The following is a 25,582-nucleotide window of genomic DNA, read 5'->3' as shown; positions in this document are numbered from 1 at the left end:
CACAACCATGGCATTTGGCGAGTAGGACTACATTTCCCATGATTACAGACACAGAAGCAGGAAGTAAGTGTAGTTCCCGTATGACAAAAATAACTGTTAGTGATTAAATGTAGTTAGATTAGTTGTTTAATCAGTATGGCAGCTGTGTGGTTGACATTCACATAGCCCAAACAATTGGCTTGCTGACTGGACTTAAAAAAACAAACAAATGAAATCCACGAGTCAATCTCGAAGTGTAGTCAAACATAAAAACAGTAAAAAGCATTGTTTTTATTTTCACGCGTGGATACAGCATTTAGCTAGCAACTACTTGTATACAATCAAAGTCAATTTTCCACTTCAAGCTAACAAGTAGCCAATTGTGTGGCATAATCAAGCTTAGCCTAACTGATGGTCACAGTTCAGTGATTAAATATGTACAAAAAGCAGCTGAAGATTTGCTGGACTTACTTGCTAACCAGGCTAAGGGGCTAATTAACAACACAGCATCTTTTCCATCTGGGCCCGGTTGTTCAAAACTCGGTTATAGCTTTCACCATTGGTTAAGTAGATTTAACCGACCGTTAACTTTAATGGCACTGTTATCTTGTTGTTCAAAACTCTGTTAACCAGCTGTTAACTTTCTGTTAAAGTTAACACACCTAAGGACCGCTGCTAACTTTTTAACAGTGTGGTTAACTCTGTGTTTGTGGCTACTGCTGCCTTCATGTTGCCGCACTGAGCGGGGAAGAAAAAAAAAAAAAAAAAAAAAAAAAGTCTATCGAGGGCTTGACTTTGACATTGGTGATTATTCTGATGAAGAATTAAGCACACGTTACCTCTTAGAAGTAATAAAATTCCAGTCAAGAGAAAGAATAAAATGTGTTTAAGACAAGTTCTAAAAATGGACAGAGAGAAAACAAAAATAAATGATGATGAATTAAAAATAAATAATGTCACAAAAACTCCTAAATTACTTCAAGCATTGATTAACGTTTTCTTCGTCAGCAGAAAACTTCCGGCTTCTTTTTTTTCGGCGAGTGCCAGGGGTCATTTGGACAGTATTCATTGCTGTTGCCGACCTGGAAGTAAACAAAATGAGGAATTGTGGGATATGTCGGTGCTAACCAGTGACGTAAACGAAATGGTTAACTTTGACGCTGCCGTTAACAAACGGCGTGACTAACCATGTTTTGAACAACGCATATTCAGTGGCCAGTTAGTTAACGGCGGGTTAAGAATTTAACTGGCGGTTAGGGTTTAAACAGTGGTTAAAATAACCGAGAATTGAACAACCGGGCCCTGTATTTTTGGGCTAATATGTGACAACAAGGTGGATCTGATGGATAAGTGCCATAGACATTCAATTTGCTAATGCTCGCTTTATATAAACTCACTTTGTCGTTGAGTCATTTATTTACATCGTATTCCATTACAAATTTGTGGATCTGAAGATGATCCCAGGAAGAGACAGTTTGACATCACGGTCAAAAGGGGTTTTTCGGGCACAGGACAAGGATTCTACACTGTTTCTGGTAACTTCATGGGTTTGAATGTGATCCGTGTTCTGCGTGTAGGGTGCGCACGGGCTGTAGATCAGCACGACACCTGTTCACGCTCCTCACGGCCATGTTGAGAAGTGGTTTTAAGCGGTTTTGGTGAAGCAACTCTTCAAGCATCATTCAATTGGTCCTCTTGTCGTGAGGAAGGAGGATGTGCATCAGTGAAATGACCGCAGTTGAGAAATTGAGATACAACATGAGGGAATTCTAATTGAAGACTTCCGAGTGATTGGTTGCAAAGGGAGCTGTAGGTCTTTTCTCAATGCTGCTGTTGTCGCCTGATTTTGAGTCGTCGATTAGTTTGTTGTTGTTGTTTGTACAAAGTTTTTCCTTTTTGACTGTCACTTGAAAACCTTTTGAGCTAACTTGCCTTATTTTTGATTATCTTAGAAGTAGATGACATTTTAGCTGTAAAGATTAGATTAGTTTGTAGGAGTTAGTTTTGCCGTTTTCTTGCTCAACATCGCGTTTCTGTTTCTTTTTGTACCGATGTTGTGCTTTGAGCCTATTTGTAAAAAACAAACAAAACAAAAAAACAGATGCCTTTGCAAGTGGACAGCTGAACCAAACTGAACTGTTTGCTGACTCGAAACATTCATTCTGACGCTGCATCAGTGTTGTAGCTCAACAGGAGGCTTTGTACATCCTACAAGCAATTGTATCCACACAAGCTTTCATTTCTGCACACATTACCAACATCTTGGCTTTACAACAATTGAGCACTAGAGCACGAGTGCCATTAGATAGGGTATTCAATGCCCCTTTTCCACTACACAGTACCACAGTACCAGAAAGGCTTAAACAGAAAAACAAAAAAAAACAAAAAACAAAAAGACAGTGGTCTCACTGGTCTGCAACCTGTGACTCCCTGTGGATTGCTTAAAAAAATAAAAATAGAAAAAAATTCTCTCTATATTTTTTTTTTACATATTTAGTTTTATTTTTTTTTAGATAAAATACTGTTCAAATGAACGATTAAATAAAAATGAATAATTAAATATAAAAAAAAAAAAAAGTCAGAAAGTCTTTAAAAAAAAAAAAAAAAAAGTTGTCGGAAAAAAGAGACAAAAGGTAAACAATTTTTTTTTTATTATTATTATTTATTATTATTTTTTTTAAATGTAAAAATATCCAAAAAAAGTGACTGTAAAATGTCCAAAAAAAGGAAGCGGAAAAACAGAAAACTATCATAAAATGTCCATGAAAAATAGAAGGGGGGGAAAAAAAAAAAGTTTATTTTTTTATTTTTTTATTCTAAAAAATGAAGGAGAGGCAGAAAATTATCCATAAAATTCCCAAAATATAAAATTAGCAGAAAAGCAGAAAAGTCTAAAAACGTTGAAAAATGAAATGAAACGGAAAAAAAAATAAAATCCCAAAACAGAAGACAAAAAGTATAATAAATCACAAAGTATTGGATGCTGCGCATTTTTGAGCTCTAATTAGCTATCGGGCCCTCAGTACATTAGACTAACACTAACAAACCGTTTCCATCATCACAATCTTCAAATGTTTTGGGGCTCCAGACACATTCTTGATTATTTATTTGACAGGAAAGGTTCCCGACCCCCGAGTTAGATGCTAATCGAGTAACCACGAAGCACAAGGCTCTCTGTTTACTTCACAGCATGTGGCTGTTTTTATTCGAAAGTGAGACCGAGGGAACATATCGCAGCGGCAAATTGAAGCCAGTGGAGTAATACATCAAATATATTACTGCCGCACCAGGGAAAACTAACATTAGTATGCGTGGAAAACCTGGCTTTTCTCTATGATGTATGGAATGGAATGTGGGTTTTATGTAAACGGACGTCTAACAGAAACAGGATACTGTTTGAGTGTAAGGGAAATTTATTAATATTATTTTTGTTTAATGGAAAAGGGGCATGAATATCTTCGATTAGTGAACAATACAAAGTCATCTGCAAATCCTAATTTTATCAAAGCCTTAATGTTGTTTTGTGAACTGCTTAAAAGTTCCAAGGGATTGTCACTACACGACAGCAACCAACTTGTTGGAAAGCCATCGAGTTAACAATTATTTAGTTTAGCCGAAGCTAAGCTGTTCATTTAAAAAAAAAAAAAAAAAAAAAACTTATTTTTTTTTTTGTAAGCTTTGTGTGCTATATTGTTCATTTGTGCAACCAAAGATGATGATGTCACCCACACATTCACGTTCATATGTCGCTCTCAACAAGATGCGCGATGCGAGCCGGACAAACTGCTTTTAATGGATACCGAATGACTCAGAAGGACGGTGGCGTTTTCATGCACTCAGAATCCAAAGTGGATTTGTTTCTCGCTTGGAAAGTAAATAGGAAGTAAGATGCTTATATTCAGCATACGAGGAGGGAAGGCTGCAGTGCATATAAATGTGCTCCTAATGAAACTTAGTGGGCTTAGCAGGCTTCCAGGAGGAGCACCTTGTGCAACTTGAGAGAGCACATTTTGTAAATAGTGTTTTTTGGGGGGTTCACTTTTTCTTGACACCATTTTTTCCTTGTGTGAGTATGTTTTCATGACTTATTTTGTGTTTTATAAACTGTCCAGATCTCACAGGAGCTAGCAAGTCTTCTGCATCAATCGCGCCATGAAGGAGTATGTCATGGAAAATGTTTTTTTTATGAGAGAAATGGAATATTCATTGTGTTAGCCATCACTTTGAACACACACATACACAAAAGGATTTTGGAACTATGAAATGACTACTTTGTTACAATGCAGTGTTTATTTATTTGATCGTTTTTCTACCAAATTATAAGCAAACCTTAACGTTACAGTTTATTTATGATGCTGGAAAAGGAATCTGCATCATGACAAGTTACTTTGAATTGTAGTTATGTCATAGTCTATTCTGATGAATGGTCCACATTTTTTCTCCATGCACTTATTTGTACTTACACCAATTTGATAAAAGTCATCCATAAAGAGATTGATGACTTATTTCATAGCTTCAAAATGTTTTGCTGCTAAAACAGGAATTCTCAACAGGTTGTAGGTTGTCGCCCTGTCTGCATTTTCTAAATCTTACATTTTTGTAGTATCATTTCCATCATTACTGGTATACATATATTAAAATTAGAAATGGAAACTAAATAAAAACCCTATGAATCAGAGATTTTGAAAATGCACTGGTTGCCTCCCGCCTCCTGCTTGTGAACAGTTTTCTTATTTATACAAGAACTCATTTTGTACAGTTTTGTTAGAGGAAAGAGCTTTTGATATTTGGTTGTTTTGCAAAGCCACTTGGCTACTGTTGTCTTCCTGTGCCAGAGTTTTTAAAATTGTCTTTTTTTTTTTTTTTTTTTTAAGAATTGATTTTAAGAAAAGATTTTCCTTCTGTCTTGGTTTTGTCTTTTATTTGAAAATGTCTGTTGTACTTTTTTTTTTTTTTTTTAATAAAAAGCTTTGTTCCAACGATTATAGTTATTGTGGATTATCTATCTGCAGAGAAGGCCCATTTTGTCACTTTTATCTTACACCTAGTGTTAATCTCGTCAACCCACATTTTTCACCAGACTAAAAATACATTTTCATCGACTAATAAAGACGACCTGAAAATGTACTTTTAGGTCAATGAACAAAAACTGGACGAAAATTACATGATTTTGTAAAATCTTGTCTCTGCGAATCTGTCACTATGACACTGTCATGACGTACCACCTTTCAAATATGCAGCTAGTGATTGCAACATGCACAGACATGGGACAGACAGGAAGTGGATTCACCGTGAAAGTTTTTTTTTTTTTTTTTTTTTTAATTAACTAAATTATAGTTATAACAATCTAACGGCTATAATCTTCCAACTATAATGTTAATATTTTCTTTCCGATGTTTGACGTCAACTGGATAATTTCCAGCCAATCCTTTAGCGGGACGTGCTCGTTCGGCGACCCCGGTAAGATCTGGCAGCCTGATCACATCTAGTATCGACACCGGCGTCAGCACTGGATTCATGGTTTTGTCACAGTTGCATATCCCGCCTCCAAATACAATGTCACTCTGTGATTGGTCCGGATATCCATGAGAATTCATCTTGCGAGAGCAAGGTTAACTTGATTTATAGTAGACTAAAAATGGATTAATTAACGAGATGAGGTTGACTATGTTAACTAACAAGCGTGATCGAAACAACGGACTAAAACTGAGACTAAATTTTAAAATGGCTGATAAAATTAACACTTTACACCGGATGCATGGTTAAAAGAAGTTCAGTCGTAAAATAATGAACTAAGGCAAGATAATTGAGCATGTTTTTAGTCTTTTAATCGTAATGTCACATTGTTTGTAAATAGAAAATAGAATACCACTTAAATACTAATTTTCATTTTTAATACACATCACAACTATCATTGGCTTGACATTTGTGCACGCCTGAAACACAGTAAAAGTCAAAAAGTAAAAGATGCTGCACAAAATTACGTTAAGTGGTCATGAAAACTAGCTCAACCCCACCAGATTTGAAAAGAGCAAGATGTTAACTATTTTAATTAACTTTCATTAGTCCTCACTGCCATACTGTACTTTTGGAATGAAAAACAGTAATTCCTTATCCTGCATGACCAGAGGAGTGTTAGTCTATTATGTCACAAATCACACAAGTCAGATAGCCCCACACAACGTGCACACATCCTCACAAGGCTGACACAAAGGTAAAACATGGTAAAAAGTTGTATGTGAGGTTTTATAAACTTGCTGACTTGAAGAGTTCAGCCAACGTAACCAAAGCATGGACACGACGAGGAGGCGTTTCAGTCGCGACCTCCTCCCACAATCTGTAACAGGAAGCTGAACAGGTAGATGATGTCCAGGTAGATGCTGAGCGTGGCAAACACATATTCTTCTGGGCTGATGCTAAAGCGCTTGTTCCCCAGCAGCATCTGAGTGTCGAATGCCAGGAACTGCATAGGACAGACGGAAAGTTTCTTCTCAAAATATATATACTGCATATTCATATTCAGTGTTGTGTATTTGTTATCTTAGTTGGAATGTCACATTCCCATTAAGATTGTACATTTGGACAAACAATTTTAGTGACACAAATGTTTATCTCTAAGTTATCTCTTATTGCACTTCTCACCAGAGTGAAGAGGATGGCTCCTAAAACAGCATAAATAGCATGTAACCAGGGAACCTGTAAGATAAGAGCAATATTACAAGACACTTAAGAAGGATAGCATGCTTCTAATTCAGGTAAACGTAGTGCAGCGTTTCGACTAGATTATCTGTGATGCTAATCCCTTCAGGTTAACACACGGTGGCAACATGTTTCCCGGACTCTCCGCTATTTTTGACATATTTTTGGAAGGAACGTACGTATCCAAAGGGGACGACAATGGAGAGGGTGATGGCGCACAGCAGCATGACCATACACAACGAAAACAGGACGCCCTGACAGGAAGTCACGTCAATCTGAAAACGGAAGCCAGAATAATGCTTCACACCACATTCCAAAAAAATAAAAATCATACAACAATTTGTTTATCTTGCTATTATTATTATTATTTTTTTACTATATGGTATTTTTGCAATGCACCTTTAATATGTATCTGAGAGGCCAGTAGGGATTCTGAGATCAGCAGACTCAGGCCAATTAGTGGATCCCAGAGTTCAAAACAAACACGGTGAATCCACATTTATCTGTTATGCTGCATGCAAATAAGACTAAGCTGCCAACAGAACCAAAGGCAGGTGTAAATGTGTTTAAATTCAGGTTAAAAACTATTTTTTCTGCCAATTACCTATGATTAAGGTCTTTGAAAGCATTATATATATATATATATATATATATATATATATATATATTAGTAAGCTAGTTTGTATTTCTTTACTGTCAAATGTCTTACATTCTCGTTTTGAATGCCTTAAAATATTGTATTTTTAATAGGAGTGTCAGGCGATTAAATTATTTTAATCGTAATTAATCGCATGACTTCAATAGCTAACTATTCGCAAATTTAGCATCGGTTCTAAATGTACACTCAAATACTTTTCATAATCTTGTTAGCATAAAAATGGAACAAAACTTAAACTAATGGAAATATGGCTGCATCTTTTCTTCATTAATACAGCAATTCCATAATAATTCATAGAATTGAGTTAAAATTACAAAGATGTGTTAAAAAAAATAGTGTGATATTGATGGGTTAGTCATTATCTGCCACTAGATGGCATAATTGCATTTGTAAGACTGAGCTCAGTGCATTTTTCTTTTCATAGTAAGAGCTATCTAATCTTTAACATGACGTAACTTGAAAAATTCTGCACATTTTTAAAATTGTAAACTACAACTTGATCCCAGTCTCCACAAATATATGCATTCTTATTTAATTTATTACTGCTAATTTTGACATGGACGTTTTTGCTGCATTGCGACTGGAATTCCCCCAGTACAGGCTTTCCAAGTAAGGGAAGTATTATTATTTATTATGCCAAGCACTTTGAGGTACTTCCTGTATGAAATGTGCTATATAAATTTTGTTGTCTTGCCTATCTATCTATCTCTCTCTCTCTCTATCTATCTATCGTACATTAAGCTTCTTCTCACCTTGCTTTGGAAGCTGAAGACGGTGACAGAAAAGCAGACGAGGGAGGTGATTCCCAAACACAACACCACCGACTTGGTGTTATAAAAGCTGGAGAAGACAAATATTGGGCACATATTTCTTAAGCGCGGATCATCTACAACTCAGAGCGGAGAACGCGAAAATGAAAATCGGCGTCTGCGTGACCCGAATATGAACTCACCTCGACACAAATCCCATCATGAAGGCCATGCTTAAAGTCTGCGTGAGGGGGGAAAAAAAAAAACGATAGTTCACGCCGGGTACACATTTTCATAATAGTGCTGCTTTCACAATGAGGAATACTCACAAAGAGAACTAACAAAATGATGTTCCAGGGAAACTGCCTCCTGTTGAGAGGAAAGAAATAAAAAAAAAAATAATTACTTGTTTATCATTCCATTCACCTCAGTATTGCTCGGGTCTTTTTTTCTTAACTCCTATTTGAAAGTTAGAGTTACCTCAAATCCCCACAGCAGGACAGAGCGATGTAAGTGGCGAAGAACATGAGACTGTCCAGAAAAGTCAAACAACGTGATTAAAATTAAATAAAAGTGAGACGTGAGTGTGACAATGAGTATGCACTCACTAAGATGCCATGTACAAGCTAGGATGAGTTTGAATGAAGAACCTTACGGGTGCGCTGCAAAGACAAATAGAGAACGTTAGCATGCTTCAAAAACAACAACAACAACAACAACAACATGGCAATCACTGGCCACTTCATTAGGGACAACCACATGCTGGGCTGGTGACATCACAGTTCAGCCATTTTATATAGAGTTTATCTGCCAATGACTTGAAAAGTTTATAAATATCACAAGGCGGACATTTTGCCACTGGCTGTCGAGTGAAAACGACATCATAGTTTCTCAGGTCTCAAGTAAGAGCCAATCACAGGTCAGCTTCAGGAAAAGGGTGCGCTGTGATTGGTTGTAGCCAGAGCCCTGAGCAACTGTGGTGTCATTTTCACGCGACAGCAAGTGGCAAAATGGCCGCCTTCTAATATTGATAAATATGGCTGGATTTTGCTGCTTAACTCATATTGCACAAAAGTAATATTAATCAGAAGGTCATGTTTAGACTGGTGAGGTCACACATAACATTATCAAGAAATGTTTAAGGTTAACTTCCCCTTTAACAATGTTCATTTCCACCGTCTATCAATCAAAAGTGAGCATTAATGTAATGACAACTGTTGTATCTCATTTAATCATGCAAGTCTTCCTAATAAAATAAAATGATTTTTGAATGAACAGTATGCATAATTATTTATAATACTGAAGAGATTTTACCAAAACGTGAAGAGGGCAACAATCGCCACGGTGACGAAGAGCTGGACCATGAGAATGGCGTAGACCTACAAAGAAATCACACATCTTAATCGTGTTGCATGACTTTCTAGTTATCATATTCAGCATATCAATTGCTATTAAAAAGAATGTTAACCTTTCTAATGAAGGTCTGCCTGATGGTTTGGTCATCCCATGAAAACTGGGCCTGCATCTCCTCGTAGCCTTTGTGAACAAAACAGACGTTTGTCATAACATACTTGTCACAATGCAATTACCGTAATAAAAACAACTTTCTTTTTAATATAATTTAAATAGAAATTGTATAAGCTCGTTTTTGCATTAATAGAACACGGCATTTTACCCGCAGTCGCTTCCTGGTATGTCGGTGGTTCATGGTCAGTGTTGGCCTGCTGAGATAAAACAGTGTTACAATCACTTTCATCGTCACATACTGAACACAGACAGTAAGAGGAATCAACTACAATTAACGAAGGGTGTCAAACGGATTTTCATAACTGACCAAATTGTAGCGATGCTTTCCATCACAGGTCATATACGCACTTTATCTTGTATAATTTCAACAACAAACTAAGTTTGGAATCTGAGGGCAACCATCTATAAATAATAGATAGCTTATACAAAGTGAAGAAAATTGCAATTTTTGTCAAGGACAAAAAAAAACAAAATTTAGCAGGAAATATGTAGACACGCTTGATTTGCTGTTGTGGACCACAAAAAAAAAATAATAATGTGGTGGCACAGATCAAGTTTGATACATTTGGACTATAGGGAAAATTATGTTTTGTTTTGTGTTTTTTAATATAGAATTTTCGCTCGTTTGCAGTTCTCTCTAAGCGATCTGAACTGTGTTCTAATTCCAGTATCATATAGGGATAAATTATGTAACTTTTAACCATCAGTGCCACACAATCAACAATCAAATAAGTTCATTATTTTTCCAATGGAAAGTCACTGACACATTTTCATCATATATGCATGACAGCATATAAAGCTTCCCTGTATGTTACTCATTTAGCTCTTTGATACTTTGGGACACAACACATTGTAAACGGCTTCCATGTTAGTTCCGCATACACGATTGAATGTGAAGGCCCTCAATCTATTAGAAGCCAGCAAATTGTATTGTAAATAATGTACAATCAAGACAGAGTTCTTTGACACTAACAACATAACATTTTCCTTAACTTGGTTAAAAATGAACAACTATCATGTAGCAAGGTTCAACATTAAAACATACCTTTCCCTTTTTCATGGTTCTCCCGTTGTGGTGGTGGTGATGATGATGAGAAGGAGGAAGTTGCTTTTTAAAAAATGGTGAAGTTCCTTGTCCGTTTCTCAAAACAAGATCCAAAAATCAGAAGACTCTCACTTGACAGTTAGCATGTCGTCCAAAGTATGCGAGTTGTTGTCGCTCTGATTTTGTATCGACTGTGCGGATTACGCAGCAGCTTTACTGTCCATCCTCCATGCGGTTAATCTCTTTCTAACCCCGATCCCGAGCCACCCCTCTTCTCGTCCTAATGAGGTTGTTCTAGAACAGTACAGGTAGTCTCGAAACGTGGAGATGAAGCCAGACTGTACCATTGTACTTACTACACAGGTGTGCTGATTAATTCTCTCAAATGTGGCCATGCAGACACCACAAGGATTCAGATGTCTTCAATTTCCAGGTTAGGAGGCGATATGTTCAAGACGGTAACATCGTTAGTGTTTACATTCATATCGTAGACATAAACAAGCCACAGACAGTGTTAATTTGTGTTGTAACATCCAAACATAATTGTTATTTTCAAATCCATACATCAACCAGGTGACCTGTGACATTATGCTTTGTGTAAGAGATTGGTTTGGTAACGGTTGACTAATGAGACGAAAGTTAAGGACATTATGATGCTCTTATGACTGCCACATAGTTTAATAATGAGATTTAGTGGAAGCCCCACTCCTTTAGCTTTTAAATCTCCCCTTATACATATTGTACTATTTTTTACAATACTCTAAAATCATAACATTTCAATCAAAATAAAGAGCAAACTTTTAAACGAGTTAATGATTTTACCAAGCTAAACATTTACCACGTCTTTTCCAAGAGGTTCAAAACACAACGTTTAGGACAGAAAAGATCAGCTGCAGCAATGATAATAATATTGACATGCTGAAAACGCATAGTACTTACATATACTGTAGTACATCCAAGTTGACTGGGATGACGTTTCTCCTTGCATTCCCGCATGTGTTTTGTCTGGTTTCTGTGTGGTCAACCAAAAAATAAAAAAAGATCGGTTCTACTTTTTCACTAGGCAGTTTAAAATAAGGACATCCATCCATCCGTTTTTCTACAAAATATGCCATGGTGGGTGAGGTCTATCTGTCCCTATGCGGTACACTGTGGAATGGTTGCCGGTCCACAACAGTGGACAAACCACAATCCATAAAAATTCACACCAAACATGAAAAAGTGAACATGAAAGCTAGGAACATCGTCGTCAAGATCTGCAGCCCAAATGGATGGATGGATGGATGACGTGCCAGTATATTGATGTCATTAATAAAAGATGTGATGAAAAATCTGGCAATTTTGTCTTTATAAGCTTAAATAAAAAAATTATAAAAAAAAAAAAAAAAAAAAAGTATTGGGGTCCAAACGGACCCCACACGATATGATTAAGGTGTAAATAAATAGCATAGTAGGATGAGTGTTAAATTAACATACAAAAATACAATATAACTAGCCGTTCACGTTATAAAAAAAAAAAAAAAAAAAAAAAAAAACTGTCGATGAAGTTACACACAAAGCGTGTGTTGGCTAACCAATGCTGTTATGTTTTGTTTTTTAGCGTGGTTGTGCATAATTCATTATGTGCTGATAAGTACTACTCCGGGCAAAATATACACAACAAGACCGAATTTTTAATTAAAACTTCCCCTTAACAAAGTGTTAATTTAAGGACTCACCATCGACGCCATGATTGCTATCGTCAAACAGGAAGTTGGCGAATGACGACGCACACCTGGCGAGAGTCCTTCCTTGTAATGTTAATTAGCGGGTCCAGCTTGGCAGTCGGGAGACAAGCAACAAAACGCACCTGAGCACAATGGGAAACGACAAGGAATATGTTACAACTGATTTTCATTTCTTAAAAATACATCATCCATCCATCCATCCATTTTCTTGACCGCTTATTCCTCACAAGGGTCGCGGGGGGTGCTGGCGCCTATCTCAGCTGGCTCTGGGCAGTAGGCGGGGGACTAAAAATACATCATTATACATCTAATTCACAATAAGGTGATTTACTCATGACGTGAAAATAGCTGATATCGTTTTAAATCCGACACACACACACTTTTTTTTTACTATAATTTCTTTTCTTCTCATCCTTCTTTTGTAATGGTACAAACTATCAAAAGAAAAATATTGTTTTCTTTGTTGTTTGTGTTCTGGGGCAAAAGGGAAGATGTTTGCGTGCGTGTAGATTATTGTGCATGTGAGCCAAATATTTGATACATGCATCGGATAGTAATTGTTTTATTTAATCTGAATTTACATGTAGGCTATTGCGCGCTGCACAAATTCTGCATGCAATGTCACCGTATTTCCACCAGATGGCAGCAGCAGACTAATAAATTTCGTTGCATTTTCACATCGACTTTTGTCGTCTTTACTCAGGTAAAGAAAGAGAAAGTCATGGGCAACGAATTGTGTTAGTTATCCCGTTTAATCCATCATTTATCAAACAACTGAATTTTGGGCCTTGTAGCTATGTCTGATGCTCGTCTCTCTTTAAATCTGAGCTGTGAAATATGATCCAGCAGAACATATAGCCTACATGTCCTGTTGTGGCTTGGCGTGGATGAAAGCGTTGCCTATGTGGAAGGTTTACCCACCGTATAATTTAAGACCCGGAAGAGAAGGAGCATATACTTACGAAGTAATTGAACGTCCACCGGCAAGGCTCTTATTGACCACATTGTCTCCTGTTCTTTTTCTGGATATGAACAGTTACACTTGTCTATATTTCACTGTTGACAGTGCTTGCCATGGCTTGCGGAACCTCATCACCAAAGTTTGGAACTCCATGGATGAGGTTCACTCCTTTGGCTGCAGGGATAATACAAAGGGGTCAGAGGTATCATTGACAAGACTCCTGTTACTCCTTTGTTATACTTGAGCCCATTCAAGGTTCAGTACTGTCAGCGTTCCAGGTCCAAGTCCAAATCTTGTTTAAAAACCTCTATTGTGTCACTAAGGTGCTGCCTTGTTGTCACATTTGCCTCAAGACCTCTAAAGTAATTTATCAGTCTGCGCCTTTAACGCGGAACCATCAAACTACATATATTGCAGCAAATGTTTGCTTTTCACATTAGTCAATTAGATAATACGATGCGTGGTGACGTCAGTATCTGGTGTGGTGTGTAGAAAACTTGCCAGACAGTGGCATTTGTTTTCAAAACAAAAGGCCGAGTGTTGAGTGACAAACCTAACACCTGTCCCGCCTCTCCGGCTTTCCCTTACGTTACGTACAGGTGTGGCCCTGTGGACTACACTAGTTGGTATAGTAGTATTATTGTTGTTTGTGTTGTTTGGATTGCTTAACTCCATGTTTGAATCAATCATGATTCTTGGAAAGTTATGCTGCACTGCTGCCTCAGAGTCGTCAGATGTCTGCAACAATGCATGAAGAATTCTAATTGAATTCCTCTTGGAGGAGTATAATCAATATCGTTAAAAAAAAAAAAAAAGTTGTTGCTCAAAGACAATTGTGCTGCAAGAGATAATCTTGACATTTTGTAGTTATCAATCACAAATATTGAATGAGTTCAAGTCAGTCTATTGTTCATGAAATAATCCAAATTCAAAGTGAAATGCATGCCATTTGAGTTCATTTGCCATTTTCAGATAATATTCCTAAACGTCTCCAATTAGGGTTTTCCGAGGACTTCTAAGAAATGAGGAGATAACACAGGTAGGTCGTGATTGTCTTTTCTACTGTCTCATATCCTGTCTAGGGTGCACTTAACTTTAGGGATTGGCACAACACATATCCGTGACTGTTTTATGCAGAAAATCTCTCCTATTTTAGTATTTATTTACTTATTGCCACACCCTTGAAAATTAAGTGATTTCCCTCCTTGGATAGTCTGTCATGTGTCTTAGACCGGCTGAAAGATTGGCCGATTGCTTCTGTTGCTAGATTACGTTAAATGTTGTGTGTCTTGGCAATGATGATAGTAGCATTTTGTAAGGAAGAAAAATGAAAATGAGCACAGGGTAAATGCTATATAACATTATTTAATAATAGTACTCTATGGTGTAACCACAAAACAGTTACAAAATTTACACAAGTGATGCAGTCAGTTGACAATACATTTACTTTCATATATTCTCAAATAAAAAGTTTATATTCAGAGTGCATGGTTCGAATGCAGTCTATAGAGCAATTTATAGTATATAGTTAATGATGCTGGCTTAATACAATACATAACAACTTTATTAACATATCCAAGACTCTTCAAACTAACATGGGTACCAAACAAGCATAATATTTACAACCATTTACAGAGAACATTTTCAGTGAAAACCCATCAGACTCAGTCTTAACGACCAATAATTTCTCCCTGATTAGCACGTAGCAACACAACACAACTGATTTTCATGTCTTAAAAATACATCATTATACATCTCATTCACAATAAGGTGATTTACTCATGACGTGAAAATAGCTGATATCATTTCAACAGGGAGCACATAAACCATTCTTTTAGCATCGCGCCATTTCTATTGCTATCATCTACACTGGGTTGAGGGCTTCTTAATGTCTGGAGCGTGCCATTTACAATTGAGGTGAGAATGTACAGTCAAAAGTCATCGTTGGTGTATCTGGGCTGGAGTGTGTGCTTTGCTGCCGAGTGGGATTCAAGGACAAAGTCCAAGTATAGACCAACAGGGGAACTCCAGGGAGGAGAGGTCAGAGATTTGGTGAAGCAACCAGGAAGAACACAGTTTGAAGTCGTTTACTGACAGTCTTGGAAGCAAGAGATCGGTTGAGTTCAAGGGCTTCCGCCCCCCCCTGCTGAGCATACATCCTTTCCTTTCGGAGTCCCCGCTCTCACGGCAATCGCACTCGGCCGAGCTCCAGCAACAACGATCCGTCACGCGGAGGCCGACGTCTGTGGCGTGCCCGGCTTGAACGGGAAGCCCGGAAGCTCCCCGAAGCAGATGTCTCTGTGGGCCTGGTGCTCGTTTACGGATCTATGCGGAAGGCTAAAAGCTTGTCTGAGTGCTGGTTGTTCAAGGTTCGCAGGTCCGGCAGACGGAGCAGCAGCTTTGGGAAGAGAGTGCTGTCGTCCGGCCGGCGACTCGTGATGAGTGTGCGCAGAGCTTTAATGAGGTTCTCCTGCAGCTGCTCCACTGCTCCCACATCCACAATACCCGAGCGATCTAAAGATAATGGCGGGAAAAAATAAGTTAGACACGCAGCTCCGACCAAAGGAAAATGTGCTTCCCCTCTGGGAGTTGGTGAAGTCTTACCAGCTGAAACGAGCACAACGGCCATAAAAAGGGCCATCTCATCCGGTTCTAAACCCAGAGATCCTAGCTTCTCGCTGAAATCAAACATGGCGTCCAGTAAAACACCCATGCCCAGTGCCCGTAGCGATGCCAGGGAGTATGTCTGCCCATTGAGGAAGGTCACAGTCTTCTCCTTGGGGTCAAATAATGAGCAGAATCTCACCATCAGCACCTGTAAATAAAGCAACATTTGGGTTAGAAACTGCTACATTAATGTCTGTGGAACCCACAAAGTCAAACAGTTGGGTCAAAAATAACCCAAATTTGGGTAAAAAGGGCCTGACCCAATTAAATGAATTAGGTTGTTTCGTACAAAAATTACCCCAAAGAAATTGGATTGTTTGGTGGGTTATTCCTCTGAATAACACTTAAATATTATATTAAATTAAATATGAATAACCCAAGTCATTTACATGAATTGTGTTATTAATTTAACTGTCACTGGGTTAGTCATTTAACCCATAAAGTTGGGCCAAGAATATCCCACAAAACAACCCAATTTTGGGTTATTCATTTGACCCAACTTTTTTTTGGGTTGAATGAATAATCCCATGAAAGTTAAAATGAATTGTTTTTTTTCATTTAATCCACAAAGTTGGATCAAGAATAACCGACAAAACAACTCAATTTTAGGTTATTCATTTGACCCAACTTTTTTAGTCAAATGAATTAACTTACCCGAAAAAAATAACGTTTTTTGGGTCATTTTTGTATAAAGCAACCCAATTCATTTAAATGAATAACCCAGAAAGTTGGGTCAGCCCCCTTTTGACCCACGTTTGGGTTATTTTTGACCCATCTGTATTTAGATAGAATGCCCCGATAGTTGCCTGTGTAGCAAATGAAGGCTCTATGATTTTGAAAATTACATTTCTTTCCAAATATTTTGAAATTTATATAAATGTGCAAACCAATCCATAATCACATGTAAACAACCTATCCAAGTCACGTAAACCAATGTACCTGGAAAGTGCCCGATTTGAGTAGCATGACTTGGTCCTGTTGGCTGAGAGTCTGGAATCCCGGTATACTCTTTGCGAACTCCACCACTTCTTTGACGGCGGGGGTGAAACACTGGGAAAAGGACTCCCACACTTCCTGACTGGAGCGACTGGCTGGAGCCACCGGACAAGAATTGAGTGGACATGCCTGTCACGAGGGAAAGAAGGACAAAAAAAAAACAGCCACCTGATGCATTAGCTGCCTTGCACTGACATGAAGACGACTGAAAACAAATATAAGAACGTTACAAGACTCACCAAGACTTTGGCTCCACCGCTTAGCTTCCAAGGACATGAATTTTGGTTCTGAGAATCAATCTTCTGATTGACTGCGTAGTGCTGAGAGGAAAGGCCGCCACGGATGGGACACTGATTCTGATTGGTGAAGTTATACTTGGAAATGTTATTATTCGTGGCGTTGTCGTTATTGGTGTTGGCAATGGGACACTTTGAAGGGACGCCGTATCCCGATGTGGGGTCCCCCTGAAACGTGTGGTGCGCCTGTGCCGTCGGGTGGGGTGGGGCCGTTTCCGGCGCGGGACTGTTCTGGAAAGAGTTGCCAAGGTTTCTGTTGCTGGCGGGCCTCTTGAGAGGTTTCCTCTCACTGTTTATTAAGCCGCTCTGGTACGACTGCATTACGGAGCCCGCTCCTTCATTCGTCTGGTTCTTTGGGCTGCAGTGAGCGTCGGAGGGAGGGGACATCTCCATCTCCATGGAGGCCGATTCGTTGAGACTGTTCATATAGCTCTGCATCTCATCCAGTAGTCTCTGTTTCTCTCGTTTGGGAATGCGGCCGAAACGCACAGCTGAGGAGGAGAGGAGGCGAGAGAGCGCCTTCTTTTAGAATATACAAGCAACAATTTGGGAAAAAAACAACAACCTCAAAAGCATATATGCTATTATCATTCTATGGACCACTACTCTTCCTTCCCTCCACTGTGACAGTCCGCCCGCCCCTCTTTTTACTGCTCCCGCACTGACAGCCCTATTTCTAGTTCGCTATATGCTCTCACCCCCCCACGCCCACCATTCGCTGCCCGCATTCTGTCTCAAAGCTGAGCGCTCTCTTGTGTAGAAGTAGGTCACTGGGTCAACAGTGTTAAATATGATGTCATTTGTAAATTGACATGAGAAAAGGTAAAAAAAAAGATGAAAGGCGAGGTGGAAATTATTTAGGGTGGGAAAAAAATTCATTTAACGGATATTTTAAAATTTTGTCATTCAATATATGATGTGAAAATGACAGGCACATCCTAGGGTAAGACACAGTAATCACAACTATTGAATAGGTCCTGATAAAACAGATTCCCTGCTGTGATCTGCTTAACTCTTTTACCGCCAAAAACGTTTAATAACGATGAGTAAAATCACGATGTATGCCGCCATAAACGTTAAATGATGTCAACTACGTTTTGTTTTTGTTTTTTTAATCAATAGGCAGTGCAATGTCTAAGTGGAGCTCTGCCTGTTCAATGGGTTGTGAAATCAAAAACACCCACTAACAATGGCCAACAGATGGCAGCATTGAATTACAAAGTAACATGACGGAATCTGATGAAATCTGATGAAATAGAACGTTTTCAAGGATGACGAGAATGATCAAAGCATTTGCTACTTTAAATCTAATTCACAGCACATCACTAAACAAAAAATATTAGTGTCAAAGTCACTGTTGTGGAGAAAATGTATCTTTTCACAAAAAGCTTCTTTTCTCCTTATCTTTTCAATTTTTGCTCAATGTTTTCCTTGAAAGATGAGATAAAATGCTCGAAATCGGCTGCCACTGTCTGGATGTGGCATTAAAAGAGTTAATTATCTTTCCCACTCCGACATTATATTCCAACTTTTCGGGGTCAACTAAAAATGTTTGCTCCAAAAAGAGATGATTTATCGTCACCTAGTTTGCCCGTCTCCCAAGTGGCTAGAAGCCTTGCTGTGAATATCTTCAATAAAGGGCAGATTACATGTGCAATATCTAAACTGGAACACTCATTTTTGCCAAGATTAATGGAACAGTATAACAATAACGCAAACTTAAGATTGCCTTAAGCAAGAGGTGAGAGTGAAAATGCATGATCAACAACTCCGGTGTCCCAATTTCCAAAAATAAACTATATTTGTCACAGTTTCTCGGTGATTGGTGACTACTGGGACTCTCAAGCTCCCTTTGCCATAAATCAGACAGAAGTGAAGAAATGGAAGAATATGAATAAAAGAGGAGGGAGACGTTTCTTAAAATGATGTATCATGTATAAATGTGGTTTTATAAGCTGCGGTATATTGGACAACTCCCTCTGCAATGGAAATGCATTCATCTCCATGTTTTTATGTAGACGTCTCTTACCATCTCTGGACATGCCCACAGAGAGACACTTCTTAAAGCGGCAGTGTTGGCAGCGGTTTCGGTTCATGCGCATGATGAGACAGTTTTCATTCTTCACGCACATCTTGTAGTGGATATTCTGCTGAATGCTGCGTCTGAAGAAACCCTGGAGAGCGCACAAGTGAATCATTCAGTGCCATTGACAGCATTAGACGTCAAAGATTCGTTTTTACTGGGCTGGCAGTGAATGTAGGTAAATATCTCCAGCACAACTGTTGAAAATGCTGTATTTAAGCTCACCTTGCAACCTTCACAGGCGTGGACGCCATAATGGAACCCGGATGCAATGTCCCCGCATACTTTACACAGAAGCACCATCCCTCCAGTTTCTGTGAAAACATGCGAGCATTTATGAGAGGGATGCTAACTCCTAGTAGGTTGACAAAGAAAAAAAATAGGACTTACTCGGGAAAGTGCCAGTAAAACCACAAGGTCTTTTGGCCACCGTGGGATGGTTGTAGGTGGCTGATGACACCGTTGTGACTTGGGCAGTTGGGGCATTGTTCACTTCTGGAAATTGGAAGACCATTTTCGGGGAAGGCGTCCCTCCCCTTTGTTCCCTGCCCTGCTTCATGGTCCCGATCTCCTGAAAGGAGACACCCTCTGGGGACGAGGGTTGTGAGTGGGAGGAGGGCGACTGGGTCTGGTATCCACTGGAGGGGCTGCCAGGACTCGGGCTGGCACTGCCGGAGGAGCCGGCGTAAAGGATGACACCACCTGAGGAACACATTAGTTGACCCATATTAATTGTGCTTTCATGACCTTTCGGGTGATCATGTTTGAGACTAAGCTATGGTGAGACAATTGGATCTGGTCCATCATGCAATTGTGAAAACAACAAATACAGTAGCATGTTCTAAACATTGAATTAAAAAAAATGATTGATTTTTTTAAGGTTCTCTTCAGAAAGCTTCAGAAAGGGAGAACGATTATCGACCGGGCTGATTATTGCCGCCGATATTCAGCATTTTGACAATTTTGGCATTGGCCTTTTTAAAGAATCATAGTGCCAATAGTAAATCTATTAAAAACTGTGTTGTCTTCAGAAAACTTTAAAAAAGTTAAAAAAATCATTTAACTAAGTAAAAGATGCTGGGAACTCTGTACCTCCTGTTTTTGTTTTAAATTAAGATGAGTGAAAATTTTACTTTTTAGCTATTTTAAAGGGATACTTCACTTATTTAGCCCATTATAGCAATAAAAAGTTAACATTTTGTCTATAATTAATTTGACACTTTCATTATTTTTCACATACAATTAGTACCTAAAAACACATTTTGCAACTTGCTGTCGACTGAAAATGACATCACAAGGGCTCGGGTAACCAATCACAGCAGGCAAAATATTAATGTTTGACTGCCAAAAATGGCTACATAAGTAAGCATCCGTTTAAAATTTTGGAATAGTTTATTTACTGTAGAAAACAAATTCGGAGTACTTGTTTAAGATTTGCTTAAAAACTTTTTAAGACATGCTAATGGCCCTGGGAGGTGCATAAACTTTTAGTTAGAATTTTAAAACAAGATATCTATTTATAACGAAGATTAAAACAAAAACAAAAAAAACTGCAATATTTTCCCAATTTTAAAGTTGTTCAATAAACGTATGCTTACAAAATGCCAACAAAGAGTTGAGTTTTGCTTGTCTGCCAATATTTTCCCTTTTAGTGAAAATGATTATCAGTTCCAAATATCAGTTATTGACCTCATTGACTACTTATAATTGGTATCAGCCCGGGAAAAACCATATCAGTCTATCTCTAATTAGCATTCAAGTTAAATTTACTGTAAAGCAATTGGCTTAATATAAAAGGTATTGAAATTCAACTTCTATTGTGCAATTACACAGACTTACTTATACTTTTAATTTTTAACAGTGCCATTTTTGTCACAGTATGGTCATGTGCCTCCATGTGCAATAAAATGGCCTTTTGTCCAGGGATGTCACATCAAGTTGGAAATGCCCTATTACCCCTGAATGCAGCTCCCTAGAGCCCCCCCCACCCCCACCCCCCTCTTGTTTTGCAGACACTTTTCTTCCCACAAGATGAAAGCCTCCCTCTCACGTGCAGCCCGAGCCAGCCAACTCCCTCCCCTCCCTGCTTGCTTTCACTTCACCACAGTCCTTAGTACGCCTCCTGCTTACCCCTCCCTTCGTCTCCATCCTCCTCCCTCCCTCCCTCCCTCTCCTCTTTGGCTCAGAGCACGCAGACCCATCTATCCGCCAGCCACCTGACCGCCAGCTCACATGGACTCTTGACACAGTTCCCGCCCGGCTCACAAGGCCCTTTTGCGCAGTCTCGTGTAGACAACAGCAGCAGTTGCAATAATAAGCGCTAGGGCGAGATCACGTTGGGAGTACGGAGGCTTTGAATGCAGCATGTAGGCCGGAGGGAATGGCTACCTGAATGGCTCCATTCCAAATTGTCATTTGGAAAACTGCGCAGAGGGTTATGAGATATTACAATACTTTGGATTGCGAGTGTATTATACATTGTTAGATTATTTTATATACTGTATATTGTTTTGTATGTTTCAAGCTAAAATTTGTTGTCAACAATAATAGAGACAATCTGCTATTTGGTCTACCCGATTGCTGAATCATTCCCGCTATCTTTTTTGTGTACATTTCCTATTAATGACCTTGAATCATCCGAGGATAACTGATTAGCCGCTTGCTCCAGTGCTCTCTCTCCTTGAGGAAACGCGTGGCATTCCTTTGCAGCTTTAAGTGCCTCCCTTCTTTAATTCCTGCGCTCACACGTGTCAACAGTGAGTGAGCCAGAGGTAGTCGTGTGTGTGTGTGTGGCTCTGACTTCGCACAACATGTGTATGAACAAGGTCAAGTTTTATGAACATGTGTATCACCTGAGTCACGGCTGCCGTCACATGGAACGCACTTCCTGGCTTCATTCACCCGCCCGCTCATGTCAAAACATCCCCTTATTCTGCCTGCCCCTAACAGCTTCCTGGAATCTCGTTTGACTGGGTGTCAAGAGCGAGCTCTGGCACAACAGCGCTGTAATCATGCACAAGTTGAAACACGTGATCTCGTGCACTTGCACAGGGCCGTAAGAGCTATAGAATCAACAAAACAACCCGCCGACTCCCTCCCTCTTGCCAGTCCTTGATGACTTCCCATCTCGTGTACTCCCGCCTCCGAGGCATCTGACCGTGGCAGGCTTACTGTATAAACATCGATCTCATGTCATGACTCAGAGCAACCCTTCACCTACCTCGAACCCCCCCAAACACTATTCTGTGTGAACATTTACAGTTGTGCATGGGTGGTAAAGCCCCAATCCACGTGCAAAGTTTGGCCTTATATGTGTTTTTATGAAAAGGGATGACTTTATATAGTGATGACTAAACCTCATTAAAAACAAATTTCGGTTGTTAATTTGTTTGTTTACATGTCACCCTCAGCGTAGACTACAGATATGACTGGCTGAGTCTTGCGGGATGAATGAATGAATGTTTTCAGTAGTTTTGAGTACATTTGTGACACATGATTCAGATATTCAGATGCACGTTAACACCTGCCCTGCGATTGCCTGGCAACCGGTCTCACCCAAAATCTTAACGGGATAAGTGGAAATCGAGTAGATAATTGATGGATGTAAACACCTTCAGCATTTAAATTCAAATGCCACTGTTTAAATATTCAACTTGTAAAGAGCCAAACGTTAACTATTTTGGATAGATTTTTTTTCTATCAGGCATGCAAAGCAGATCTGTCATTGACCCACGTGCTGATTCAACAACCAGGGAGTTCATGACCCCCAGTACTGGGAAAACAAGTGAATTCAGTGGTACCTTGCTTTCCAGGTTTAATTTGCTATGTGGCCGTGATCAGAGCTCATTTTACTGCTGTAACAAATCAGTTTTCCCCATTGAAATGCCATTCATCCATCCAAACCTCCCCTAATATTATATTAAATTAGAGACGTTCGATACTACTTGTTTTTTCATACCGATACCAGTATGAGTACTACCATTGCCAATTACAGATACCACTAGTACTTTTGATACATAAAATATCTCTCTTAAAAAACTATGAAAGATAATTTTAAAGAAAGATATCAATTTATATCAATTTAGCATTTTCTCTTAAATTATTATTATTTATTTTTTTTGTTTTTTTATTGTAATATTAATATATATATTTTTTTAGTTCCTGATCATAAAACAATCACAAATACCAAAACCTTGGAATAAGGCAGGATATCAGCCCGATCTGATACCCGCTATTGGCCATGTTTGAAACATGAAAGCTTGTGCTAAGGACTCTTGCTGGCCAGATGCTACCAGAAAATCCAGTCTGACCAGATGGAACATATGTTTTACTTCACTCTAATAGGATGAAGTAATGTTTACTACACTTGACTGTGCCTGCTAATGAGTAGATTGTGCAGCAGTAGTGCAAAAACACACTTTTAAACCCCTCTGACCCACTGACCAAACTTGCTGCGAATACAGAGGAATCCCCCCCCCGTGCTGGCCCCCGGAGCGAGCGAGCGTGCACGCTTTCGCTTGGAGAGGAGCGTCCGCGAGGGGCGGGGCTCAGTGGAAATCATGCGCTGCACGTGGACGACGAGGTTGTTACACGTGCTTCGCGGGGCGGGGCTGCGTGTCGGAAATCGGCCGCATGATTGCAAGTATTATCTATCGCCGCCGCCTCTACCCATAATGCACCGGGCGCGTAAATGACATGGCACAGGAAACGACTGAGGGGACGTTCACGTACTTAGAACGGCCCCCGTTGGGATTTCCGCGGTATTTTACATCACCATATCGGGTGTTCCGCGTCATGCACTAAGATATAAGAAGGTCATCATTAACTAGTAGCAAGAATGAGAGTGTGTGGTGGGCGTCCGACCTCATTTTAGGTCTCACTCCACGTGAGTCTGTTTACATGCAATTTCTCGACAGTCAAGTGTCAAAAGGGATTTAAGCTCCATACTGCATTTTGTGAGAGCATGCCCCGTAAAAACTGTTAGATGATCATCAAGTAGCAACGCAGCAGGGACATCCGAATAAAGACTATCATGGAGTTTATTCATTGACATACTTTCCCCACATAATCACCTTTTATATTTGGAATTGACCACATGAGTACATGTATACAATATACCATTATTAGTAACACGTTATAGTTAGTTGAGTGTTGATAAAGAAGAACGCTTACCCCCGGGGCTATTCTCCATGTCTCCTAGCAGAAAGACAGACGTTGCTTCTGTTGTTCTGGTGTGTTTAGCGCCTCTTCTCGCCGCCGAGGAGTTTGGTCGACACGGGTGAAAGGGTCCTGAACCGCCAAGGCATAGAGTGCGTATCCCACAGATCAAAAGAGCCGGGATGTGCACAGGGCATTGGTATGGGGGGGTTCTTGAGAAAATCCGGTCAGCAGAGCAAAAACTGTTGAAGAAGGAGAAAATAGAGCAATGCTGTATTCAGTCCGGCAGACAAAAAACTCCGAGGTGAATGTGTGCCTCAAAGGGGTTCTGTCACACTGAACTGCTTGCCATGTACAGTCACCATGAAAACATGATTAGAGTGCAAGTAGTTTAAACACACCCCACTCATCAATAAGCAACACGCGTCCTGAAATAACCAGCACGTTTTCAGGTGGCTGACAAATGTGACCGTTTTTTTTTTCCCTCCCCCTCTCCCTCTCGTGTCCCCTCCACCGCCCGTTTGTTGATGCGTCTCTCTCCTTCTCTCTCTCTCTGCCCCCACCCTCATGCTCCTCCGCCTCCTCCTCACGCCCCCACTCCGGTCGCTCGTGCTCGGCCTCTCATTGGCCGAGGCCCCCGCTTGGAGACGGCACATTGGGCTGTTTGCACATTGGAATGCTGCTTAAAGCTCTGCTGCATGTGCGCATGGCATGTGAGCCAGCGCTGCCCTACTGACACACATTTTATGCAAATGAGCTGCCTGAGCTCGCAGCTAGGTGGGGGGGGGGATGCGAGTGAAGCCGGGAAGATGTCCCACTCGGTGTGAAATACTTCATCTGTTGTTGGAGGGGAGTGAAATGTAACCTTTTTCACACTAGAGCAGGGATTCCCAACCACTTAGTGTGTCGTGGGCAATTATGTTGAGAATACGTTACAAAGTAGCGAGTTAGACCAACACATGACTTTTTTTCCGAATGTAATCAGACTACAGTTATTTTTTTTTTCAAATGCCCCTGATAATTGTTTTGAAAGTAAAC

At 39.6% G+C, this 25,582-nt stretch overlaps 2 protein-coding genes across 5 annotated transcripts; both read right to left on the bottom strand.

Moving 5' to 3' along the window:
* Nucleotides 1-5,785: 5,785 nt before the first annotated feature.
* On the bottom strand, nt 5,786-12,502 carry faim2b (Fas apoptotic inhibitory molecule 2b). 3 transcript variants are annotated; one of them, XM_077530723.1, is made up of 14 exons: nt 12,376-12,502; nt 11,597-11,669; nt 10,658-10,748; nt 9,761-9,809; nt 9,554-9,621; nt 9,400-9,464; nt 8,694-8,747; nt 8,566-8,616; nt 8,415-8,454; nt 8,289-8,326; nt 8,089-8,176; nt 6,858-6,953; nt 6,622-6,675; nt 5,786-6,442 (listed from the first exon to the last, which is right to left on the bottom strand). In XM_077530723.1, the coding sequence occupies exons 3-14, from the start codon at nt 10,670-10,672 to the stop codon at nt 6,293-6,295; spliced, it is 768 nt and encodes a 255-aa protein (XP_077386849.1). In that variant the 5' UTR covers nt 10,673-10,748; nt 11,597-11,669; nt 12,376-12,502; the 3' UTR covers nt 5,786-6,292. The 3 variants fall into 3 exon arrangements, with proteins under 3 accessions (XP_077386849.1, XP_077386850.1, XP_077386847.1); XM_077530724.1 differs by having other exon boundaries at nt 9,761-9,806; nt 12,376-12,497; XM_077530721.1 differs by lacking the exons at nt 11,597-11,669; nt 12,376-12,502 and having other exon boundaries at nt 10,658-10,927.
* A 2,389-nt stretch (nt 12,503-14,891) lies between these two features.
* Nucleotides 14,892-25,039, bottom strand: LOC144023477 (nuclear receptor subfamily 1 group D member 2-like). Of its 2 annotated transcripts, XM_077529002.1 has the most exons (9): nt 24,946-24,988; nt 24,560-24,786; nt 19,778-20,089; nt 19,613-19,701; nt 19,334-19,478; nt 17,248-17,795; nt 16,952-17,137; nt 15,950-16,160; nt 14,892-15,859 (listed from the first exon to the last, which is right to left on the bottom strand). In XM_077529002.1, exons 2-9 carry the CDS (start codon nt 24,576-24,578, stop codon nt 15,663-15,665), a joined length of 1,707 nt encoding a protein of 568 aa, XP_077385128.1. In that variant the 5' UTR covers nt 24,579-24,786; nt 24,946-24,988; the 3' UTR covers nt 14,892-15,662. The 2 variants fall into 2 exon arrangements, with proteins under 2 accessions (XP_077385128.1, XP_077385127.1); XM_077529001.1 differs by having other exon boundaries at nt 24,560-25,039.
* Nucleotides 25,040-25,582: the final 543 nt, after the last annotated feature.

Source organism: Festucalex cinctus, chromosome 8, assembly GCF_051991245.1.
Source record: "Festucalex cinctus isolate MCC-2025b chromosome 8, RoL_Fcin_1.0, whole genome shotgun sequence".
In the NCBI taxonomy this organism is placed as follows: domain Eukaryota; kingdom Metazoa; phylum Chordata; class Actinopteri; order Syngnathiformes; family Syngnathidae; genus Festucalex; species Festucalex cinctus.
The sequence above is the reverse complement of the archived record's forward strand: the minus strand, read 5'-3'. Positions and strand labels throughout refer to the sequence as shown.